At 48.8% G+C, this 10,748-nt stretch overlaps 1 protein-coding gene across 2 annotated transcripts; it reads right to left on the reverse strand.

Annotated features, from left to right (window-relative positions):
- Positions 1–88: 88 nt before the first annotated feature.
- On the reverse strand, positions 89–4,105 carry selenok (selenoprotein K). 2 transcript variants are annotated; one of them, XM_047040385.1, is made up of 5 exons: positions 4,013–4,105; positions 3,557–3,647; positions 3,124–3,201; positions 595–693; positions 89–371 (listed from the first exon to the last, which is right to left on the reverse strand). In XM_047040385.1, the coding sequence occupies exons 1-5, from the start codon at positions 4,029–4,031 to the stop codon at positions 368–370; spliced, it is 291 nt and encodes a 96-aa protein (XP_046896341.1). In that variant the 5' UTR covers positions 4,032–4,105; the 3' UTR covers positions 89–367. The 2 variants fall into 2 exon arrangements, with proteins under 2 accessions (XP_046896341.1, XP_046896342.1); XM_047040386.1 differs by lacking the exon at positions 89–371 and having other exon boundaries at positions 591–693.
- Between the last annotated feature and the right edge of the window lie 6,643 nt (positions 4,106–10,748).

Genomic DNA, 10,748 nt, shown 5'->3' on the forward strand with positions numbered 1-10,748 from the left:
CCAGAGTTAGATATTAACATTTGCCTCTCCTTCCTCATAAAAATTCAACCGTAAAACTACAGCCATGAATTGACAGCGTACCCGGAGGTGACATTTCAAAACGACTACACTTTATTTAGCAGGGGATACAAAAAAGAAAAACCTGATGAATGACTAGAGTGACATTGAGTGTGACAGGAACAGGAAGCTGCTGTGTCAGCCCTCCCCGGTTCCTACGCTGAGGAATTCCCAGGGTGGCGTCAAGAGTCTGCCACAGGCAGAAGCAGCCAATGAGGAGGGGGTCTGGCACGATGACATCGTTGATCGGGCTCATGGCCGGAGACTGCCACCGTGCACTAGCCCACGCCTACACAGCAGGTGTAGGCGTTTACCTGTAGGGGAGAGAGGAGACACAGTACAGGCTTAAATCCTGCATGTAGTGGTAGAAGTGTGTTGCACAATAATACAAGTTCATAATAAATTATATTTGTAATGTGCCTTGTCTTTCCCTCAAAGCGCTAAATAACACGGTGCTCTTAAAACAGAGGCATGGACAGCGTATACATTGAGAGATGCTTTGGACGTTTCCTTCTCCACGTGTGTCGTCTTCCTCACCTTCCTCATCCTCCTCCTCCCATGGGGGGGGCGCTGGGCCCTCCTCCTCCGTGGTTTATCCTGCCCATCCGCCTGCGGCCTCCCGGGGGCCCTGGGGGTCTGTACAGACGACAGCATTCAGACAACCAGCAAGCTAACACGGACGCTGATGTATTGTGGCTAATGGGGGGGGGGGGGGGGTATCGTGATGACAAAAAGCCCACATCCTTCATTCAAACTGCACTTGATGTTAAGATGTTGTCAATCGGTGGCTGGAAAGATGCACAGCAATGGAAAAAAAGACTTGGTTTATTAGAACGGTACCGGATCGTATGACCAGTCGAAGCAGAGAGAGGTCAGATGAGTGCAGGCATCTGACCACTCTGCTTGATTGCTGGAACACAACTGGCCGCTAGTGGACCGCTCCAAGAAAGGAAATCTGGCCTTATACAATGAATAGACAAGTACAAATAGGGCACAGCATGTGATCGGCCAGTTTGTATAGATGAAAGACTACACCTGACAATATAACTCATTGAAGCCTTTTCCTGCATAGTTTCTCCTCACTGACTCCGGTCAGTCGGAACCAGTGGGACTACAGTGGGCTCTACAGTATGACCTCTTGACCTAAGTAGCAGAGAAGTCTTTCCAGAGTTTTGCCGCAGCAAAGGCGGCCGCCTAAGCTTTTTAATAGCGATATCCGCCGTGGTACTCTGTCCTGTTTTTCTCCCTTTCATTCCAAACCGTGACCAACGCCAGTCTCCCTTATCTGCAGAACGCATTAGTCTATCACACAAACTAGCCCCCCCCCACCAACACCTTAACTAACTAAACGAATATGATAAACAGCACCCCCAATTCTTGTCTGAACTTTGGTACTTTCTTCCTGCTCAAGTCTGATTGACAGTGGCTTCCCAAAATAACCCAAGGAGGAAGGCCTGCAATCGCCAAAGGCGATTGGCTGGAACAGGATTGCTGGAACATTACCACACGCTAGTGGACGGCTCCAAAATAAGAAATTGGCATTCCACTAGCACTGAGCTATCCATGTTGCTCCACAACTCCCAGGGCCTCAGTAGCTTACACAGCATGTTTACCGAAACATCATCTCGGTTGTTTGCAAAAATACCTCAACAGCGCCCCTGTGTACAGTCATAGTATCAAACACGCCCATGTTAGATAAATGGCTGTGATTGTGTGGAAATGTGTTTGAATGGGAGGGTGGCCAAAGCAAATAAACCATGAGCTTGCATACTGCTTGACAGTTTGTTCCTAGGCTATACTCTCATGAACAACATGAAAGTTAGGAAAGATATAGTCAGACAAGAACATGGTTCCTAGGTTGTACTCTTATGAACAACATGAAAGTTAGGAAAGATATAGTCAGACAGGAACATGGTTCCTAGGGTATACTCTTATGAACAACATGAAAGTTAGGAATGATATAGTCAGACAGGAACATAGGAGAGTTAGGTATGATGATGTACCGTATTTTTCGGGAAATAAGCTGGATTTTCTACAAACCGCACCCCACCAGAATGGGAGTTTTGTGTTTGTAAATCTGAGTATAAACTGCACTGGAATATATGCCGCACTTGATACGGGAACAATGATACCAAGCAATGCACAAGTATAGGCAATCTTACAGCATGCCATTGTGTAAAACACTTTGAAAACAAAAATAAGTGCGTAATGTATGTTTTCTATTGCCCGGGAATTAACTAATAATATTGAAAAACCATTCACAAAAAAAGTGTTTCTACTGTTGTTTTGTTATAACAACGTGCTATAAGCCGCTTCAAAATATAAACCGCACTACCACAAGAAAAAAAAATGGCTGCCTGGGTAGGCTCTCCTTCCAAAGTAAATTCCTTGTCTGTGCAAACTTTCATGGCGAATAAACACCAATTCTGATTCTGAGGTCAGACAGGAGAATTAGATATGATGTAGTCGGACAGTAGAGTTAGATGTAATGTAGTCAGACAGGAGAGTTAGGTCTGATGTAGTCAGACAGGAAGGTTAGGTATGATGTAGTCGTACAGTAGAGTTAGATGTAATGTAGTCAGACAAGAGAGTTAGGTATGATGTAGTCAGACAGGAACACAGGAGGGTTAGGTATGATGTAGTCAGACAGGAGAGTTAGGTATGATGTAGTCAGACAGGAAGGTTAGGTATGATGTAGTCAGACAGGAAGGTTAGGTATGATGTAGTCAGACAGGAAGGTTAGGTATGATGTAGTCAGGAAGGAACACAGGAGGGTTATGTATGATGTAGTCAGGAAGGAACACAGGAGGGTTATGTATGATGTAGTCAGGAAGGAACACAGGAGGGTTATGTATGATGTAGTCAGGAAGGAACACAGGAGGGTTATGTATGATGTAGTCAGGAAGGAACACAGGAGGGTTATGTATGATGTAGTCAGGAAGGAACACAGGAGGGTTATGTATGATGTAGTCAGGAAGGAACACAGGAGGGTTATGTATGATGTAGTCAGGAAGGAACACAGGAGGGTTATGTATGATGTAGACAGACAGGAACATGGCTGCTCACCCTCTCCCGTCGGTGAAGCGAGAGGCGGAGCCAGCTTTGCCATCCTTCGTCAGGTCTGGCTGAACCAGCGTCTGAAAGCTAACACAGAACACATATATATTGGGGTTTAGGGAACACAGTTCACTAGTGATCCTTTATAGCAGTGGTTCTCAACCTTGGTCCTCAAGTACCCCGTCCTGCACGTTTGAGATATTTCCCTGTTCCAACACACCTGATTCAAATGAATGGTCGTTAACAGGCTTCTGCATAACTAAATAATGACCCATTCATTTGAATCAGGTGTATTGGAGCAGGGAAACATCTAAAACGTGCAGGACATGGGGTACTTGAGGACCAGGATTGAGAACCACTGCTTTAGAGGGTTGTTTACCTGTAGGCTGAAACCATAGGTAGGGTTGTGCAATCCTATCCTATCCACAAAGTCTATACTTACAACAGGCCGATAAACTCCACAGCCCCCCAGAACAAGTCACTGAAAAAGGATAATCGCCACGGTGACTGGGTCCTGTTGTCCAGAACCTGACCTGAGGGAAAAAGAAAAAATAGCTTCACCAACGAGCTTGAGGAGATCAGTTTAGCTTGCTAAGACTCGGCACGTTGGGTCGGCTTATTACTGACCGTCAGATTGTAGCGTTAAAAGACACGACAGTGTAAACATGACTTACAAACAGTTGTCAAAAAAGAGCTAGACACCTGTTTGTGTATGGGGTACTAGCAAAATTCGTGCTAATCTAGCACGCGAGCTAGCATTAGATCAAAGTGGTCAGTTAGGTCTGCCAGTAGGTTAGAGACTACATATTATTGTGTGGGTTGATAAAGACGTTGCAACTACGCCTCTAAAATGGGTTTATCTATCGAAATATATATTTTACCGTGTTTAGAAACTCACCGTTGGACACGTACACCATCTCTGCGACACAGACCTGTTGTTTACGTCCGGTTCGAGACACTTCCGCATCCGGTAAATTTACCGAAAACTGCAGTTTTAGTTCTGTCCAGCAGATGGAAATCCCTACACAACCCATTGAAAAAGGTGTCGAGCTGTTCAATGCATCCAAAACCCCGCCAATTAAACATTTGAAGGAAACATACACAACTGTCTGTAATGCACTGCTTGCTTATTGACCAAAAGGGGCCAAACGAATTGTCAAACACACTCTGCCATTCTTCTTTGGTCCCCCCAGGGTAGTGATGATGTTCTAATGTTCCTCCTGGCCTCTGACTCTGCTGAGCTCACAGTGTTGTGGGTGTTTGTGAGGTAATGGCTAAGCCTGGACAATGGATGATGACTGTCTGTATGTGAGTGTTTGTGTGAAGCCCATGTGTAGGGGGAAGTACATGGCGCTCCTCTGTCTTGGTAATGCTGTGTGTGGGCTGGGGAGCGTTGGGGAGCGGGAAAGGAACCAAAGGGTGTTTTCTAACAGAGGAGCACAAAGAGCCATTGAGGTGGGCTAGGTCTGGTTCTTCCCCTTTCTCTGGCCTCCCACAGACCCACCAGGGCCGGAGGAACCAGAACCAGGCCCGAACCAGGCCCCTTGTGGCCTGCTTTGGGCCTTGTTTCCGGTGCGTACCATCTATATCCTATTGCTATACTCTACCCCCAGTTCCCCCACATGAAGAGGTCATGGATACCTCCAACAATACCCTCTGCCCTCCCTCTCCCCTAACGTCTAACCCCTACCCTGGCCTAGCCCTCCCTCAGTTTTGTGCCTGAATTCAAAGACAGAGGCTGTAGGACATGACGTAGACGCGTTTGACTGTTTGTGTGTGTCAGCACCATTACTACTGTCTATTTCAGGGAGAGTGAATGGGAGATGGTGTTGTTTGTGCGTGGGCGGGGGCTTCCCTGTGTCCATAAGACCTGGTGGTTTAAACCTCAGCATCCTGCCTGTTGTCCCCCCACTCCATCTCTTCCTGTCTCTCATTCTATCCCTCCTCTGTTTTCTTTGTCTCTTCTTTTCTACGAAAGAGCATTCTGTGTACACAGTGGAGCTCGCCAGCCTATGAACACAGGCCCGGCAGCCTGGGCCATTTTAGCAGCTCCCTTTTGATTCATTCTTTTACTTTTAAAGGCTGTTTGAACAGGAGGCCTTCATGTGAAGACTGACTGGCCTCTTATGTCAGCTCTCTGGGGGCTCTGACCTTTCCTCTGGTGCCGCTCTCTCTCTCTCTCTCTCTCTCTCTCTCTCTCTCTCTCTCTCTCTCTCTCTCTCTCTCTCTCTTTCTCTCTCTCTCTCTCTCTCTCTCTCTCTCTCTCTCTCTCTGTCTCTCTCTTTCCCCCTGTCTCTATCTGAAGGTTGATTCTAGAACCCTGTATGGGACTGTGCAAGGACTGACTTCCTTCTGTGTGTCAGAATAGGTGGCCCCATTGTCACTGTGGTGAGGTGACATTGTCGAGGCAAGGTAGAGGCAAGGATGTCTCACTCACAGCCTCCGAGAAGGACGAAGGAGTTTACACGTGTGCTTGTTTTATTACTGAGGATCTAGCAGAGCATGGGAATGATCTTTATCGCTCTAGTCCCCTCTCAGTGGTTTCTGCCCCCTCCCACGTCCTACAGAAACCCAGCTACCCTGCCCTGTCTTCCTCCCCTTTCCCCCTTGCCTCTTCTCAGCATTGGCACGGTTCCATCTTTGTCAAGCCATCCCTCCATCCTCAAGACCTCATCGCCTGTGTGTGTGTGTGTGTCTCCATGCCGTCTCCACCTCTCGTACCAGAGAGGCTAGTGCCTTGCCCCCCCCCCCCCCCCTCCCCCCCCTACAGGCAACCAGGTTGACAATGTTGTTTACCTCCACTTGCTACTGTGTTGTTCCCGGTTGCCATGACGCTCCTCTCAGGTAGAGAATCAAACAGACGTTGATTGGGGGGTGTTACAGAGATCAATGGCAAACTGCTGTTTGTTTAGGCAACATTCCTCAATGTGAGCCAGCCTTTAACAACTTTAGCTGTACATGGGGGCATGTGGACTCGGACCGGAAGGTTAATGGTTAAAATCTATGCTGGTATTGTGCTTCCACATGCAAATTGTGTCTACGAAGCTCTTGAAAGACCCTTCACTGTGAACATTTTCTCTGGTACAGTGGGAGGACCTCCGTATGGAAGTCTCACCCAGACAGACAGGACAGCTGTCGGCCTCAGGAGAGGGGTGACAAGGGGCAAATGGACACGTCTGTACCACAGCTTATCTTCACCAATGACTAGAGGCTGATAATGGATGGAAAACAGGAGGCCAAATATTCTAAGTGCATTTTATGGACTCGAGTGAGGAGAGGAGAAAATAGGAGCGGATTGCTTTACCTGAAAGGTCCATTGTTTGGCTCTGCTGTAGTGTTAATGTGTAACTCCAGGCGTGAGTGTGTGTGTGTGTGTTAGTCTTTGGTACAGGTATATTTGTGTCAGTTAGTTTTTTTCAGAAATTCCTTTTCTTCTTCATCATCAAAGGAATAATTCACCAGACACATTTCTGGTTTCCATAGCGACCGACAACTGTTTGTACAGTGTTAAGGGGATTCACTGATTTAGGTTGTGATAGGGGAGTTGACCTCAGTGAACATGTACAGATCAGGTTTTAGCCTGAAATTGTGATGTCCTGTCCTTTATCTCTGTCTTTATGTACACAGTTTGTGTGAAGTGTGTGTGTGGGTGCGTGTGTGAGTGAACGTTTTATATGGGAGGAAGTGTTTTCTACATGTGTTGCATAATTCCTTGATGAGAAACAGAGAAATCTCTTCCATGAACTCAGCCAATCACAGAAGTGATCCATGATCCTTTCCCAACCCCACTCCCAGAGAAGATGAATTGGTTGTGTGTGTGTGTGTGTGTGTGCGTGTGTGTGTGTGCGTGCGTCCAGGGGTGCATTTGTGTGAGGTTGTGATTGATGTACAGGACTCCTTGTCATCACGTCCCTAAACCTTCTCTCCATGATTAAAAAGAACCCTTTGAAATCACACTTTTACAACGGTCATGAATATGATATGGTGTATGAAGTGATTAGAATACAAACTGGCTCCATCGATGCCTCAGTCTAAGGCAGCCCCTCCCTGTCACTCTGTCTAGAACACATCCATTGTGCGGGCTGGAAAGAGATGAACCAGACACTGTGTCTACAACTCTCTTGGGCCTCTCTGGACTTCTTGTGCTCCTTCCATGTTGGGGTCAGTAGGGACATAGTGTGTGTGTGTGTGTTTGTCTGGGAGTGTGTGTGGGTAGGGTGTGGACGGCGAGGGTGTGTGAGGATGTGCTTGTGTGTCTTTCATAAAAGCAGGATTGCCCTGCTGCCCTGTTCAGCCCAAAGACAAATACACAGGAGCTGAGCTGCACTTAATGAACAAATTGTGTGTGTGTGTGAAGTTGTGCACGCGTGTTTGTGTGCTGCCTGCATCACGGCTCATCAGCACATTTATTTCACAAGAGTTCTCCACTAATGCCGGGGTGTTCCGGATGGTGTAGCAATGGGTGTATTTGTGTGAAAGTGTGCGTGTGTGTTTATGGATGCGGTGGCTGCAGAATGTATAAACGATCTGATGTGTATTCATGAGGTGTAGGAGCTGCGTGCGCTCTGATCTCTTCAACATTCGAAACTGCTGAGCCACTGAAACACTGAGTCCCCCTCTCCTCCTCCGTGCCTCCGCTCCTCCACCACCTCCTCCATCTTCCTTCCTTCTCCATTGTTCTGGCTCGACTTTATTCTGGGGGGAAATCCACGCTCATCCCTTATTCCCTCCTTCCTCTTCATCTTTTCTGGAGTTCAGTCCCTCCGTTCATGTGAGCCTGGTCCTGGTTCCGGTTCGTTCATCAGGCAGACCGCGAGACACAACACCCACAACAAACCTCTTGACCCCACCCGCCCGGGTTGAGAAGTGACTCAAATCAAATAGACCCAAATGTCAATAAGGCCTGTTACAGTTCTTATTATCAACATGCTGTACCACCCTTCCCTCCCTCTATGTTTATCACTACCCCTCCCTCCCTCCCTCCCTCCACCCCTTCCTCCATCCCCCCCGCTCTCTCCTCATCAGTAGCCTGTCCGTGTTATCTGGTGCTTGGGCTCTGGAGGCTTGGTGGAGCTGCAGAGAGAGGGAGAGGTTGCCCTGTAAGCAAACCTGGGAGACGAGAGAGGAATGGAGCACGGGGAGAAGTGAGGAAACTTGAAGGAGGAGGGAGGGAGGGAGGGAGGGAGGGAGGGAGGGAGGGAGGGAGGGAGGGAGGGAGGGAGGGAGGGAGGGAGGGAGGGAGGGAGGGAGGGAGGGAGGAAGGAAGGAAGGAAGGAAGGAAGGGAGGGAGGGAGGGAGGGAGGAGGGAGGGAGGGAGGGAAGGAGGGAGGGAGGGAGGGAGGGGAAGGTGTAATGAATGAGAGACTGCAGAACTATCTGACCTCCTTTCTTTCCCTGTCCTCCCTTCAACAACGAACATTCTGGAACCATGGTGCACTTGAGGTCTGTGCACTTGAGACTGTGTGCATGTGCGGGTGTGTGTATGTGTGTGTGAGTGAGTGTGTGTTTGTGTCTGTGTGAGGCCTAAGTGACAGAGTGGCAGGGTGATGGATAGGGTACTTTAGGGCAGGGCTACAAGCTCCTCCGAGCTAATTGGTTTTCCTGATTGAGCTTGATTGAATGAGAATGGCATGCGAAGAGGGTAGTAGTCTGGTGTGTGTGTGTGACAGTGTGTGTGTGTTTGGAGGGTTTACAGGGGGTCAGAACGTCAGATTCAGAGGTGTTAAAGATCACATTTCTGCTGCTGCGACAACCTCAGTCCATGGTGTGTCCGAAGTGTGTGTGTACATGTGTGTGTGTGTACATGTGTGTGTGTGTTGATTGGGTTTCCCCCATTAGTCTGCGTAGCTCGTATTTCCCCATTGTTTACACCACAAAGCAGCAACAGAGTTCAACCTTAGACCTCTTTGCTTCCACATGCTACTACGAGACAGCAAACAGCATCAAGTACATAGACTGGTCCAACCAGTATAGTTCAGTTATTATCAAGGAACATTCCAAATAATAAGTAAGAGTATCTACACTACAACAAAGTGGAGGAGAAGGTGTGTGTGGGAGCAGAGTTTGGTAGACAGAGTAAGATGTCAGCAGATTGAAACTCTACCTGAGTTCACACCAGTCCTCCTGGGGAGCTGATAGATGGCCCACAGTGCCCTGGAGGTCACCCTGCGCCCCTGGCAGCTGGCCTGGGAGGACCTGTACCATCAGTCACTGCAGCGGTAGTAAAGGTGCCCGTCAGGGTTGGCAGGCACATGTACACACACACACCAGCACAAACACACACACACAAAAGCACATACACACAAACACACACACACACAAGCACGCACACACACAAACAAGCACGCACGCACGAACGCGCACACCTATCTGGTGTCAAAACACCTGAAGTCAATGTGATCCGGTTTTATGATCATGTGTATTCCAGATGGAGAGGACCTTTCTCTCTCTCCCCCAATGACCCGCAGAAACACACAAGCACCTCCTCTCCTCTCTGCTCAGGCCTGCTGGGCCATGGACATCTACCTTTGCCAATGTCAAGTCAGCAATCCCAAGATGCTGAGAAAATAGAAACCATCCATCCCCCTTACACACACACACACACACAGGCATGCACACGCACACCATATGAAAAGCACCCAACGTTTCCGGGACCTTGAGCAAGCAGCTCAGGACTGATACAACTCCAGATGTCTGCTGGTGTCATCTCCCAGGAAAACAACATAGTCCGAATTCCACCTTACTGCTCCGGTCCTCCATGATACCCTGGAGTCACATTCCCCTCGACGCTGAACTCTCGTTGTGAGCTCCACCTTCTGTTCCCTCTCTCCCTCCCTCCATCCCTTCCCTCTCTCCCTCCATCCATCCATCCATCCAGCCGCTCCCCTCTGTTCTATGTGTGTTCTATCGGTTCTGGTCGTTCTGCTCTGTGCTCTCTCTCCTCTCCTCTCTCTGCCCCTGGTGGGGTTGGCAGGTTCACAGCACAACAGCTGCTTTCTGCAGGACCTTCTGACTTGTTTTCTCTGGGTTTGAGTTCTAGGAGCCGTGTGTTGTTAGATAACACAGCTGCTGTGTGTGTGTGTGTGTGTCTGCCAATGTGTGGCAGAGAGAGAGAGAGAGAGAGAGCAGAAGAGTTTGTGTTTGGCAATCAGAACTTGGTATGTGTGTGTGTGTTGTGTGTGTGAACCATAAACAAGTCTTTAAGGGTTCCATTGTAACAGACCAGTGGGATCAAACTCCCCTGAGGTATTTGCCAGAGAATGAGCAGTATGTGGTGGTGGTTCGGATGGAGAGCCGAGGCCTGCCCAGACCTGTCCCCTCGCTGCCCCAGGGAGGGTGACCATAGGCAGGCAGGAGGAGGAGGGCCGCGGAGGGTGTCCCCTGGAGCAGGGGAGAGAGCACAGCCGCTGAGGAGGAAGCCATGCTCCGTGTGTGGACAGATTAAGTGAAGGGGAACTGCACCAGGAATGTCTTCCTCTGTCTTCATTTTCACTCGTTTCTTTTTCCTCTCCTCCTCAGTCCACCGCCTCCCTTCCTCATCCTTTCCCTTCACGGTTCCCTCGTTCCTCAAAGGTCATCCATCCCCCCGTCTTCCCTCTCTCTCTCTCTCTCTCTCTCTCTCTCTCTCTCTCTCT

The sequence above is a fragment of the Hypomesus transpacificus genome, chromosome 18, assembly GCF_021917145.1.
Source record: "Hypomesus transpacificus isolate Combined female chromosome 18, fHypTra1, whole genome shotgun sequence".
NCBI lineage: Eukaryota > Metazoa > Chordata > Actinopteri > Osmeriformes > Osmeridae > Hypomesus > Hypomesus transpacificus.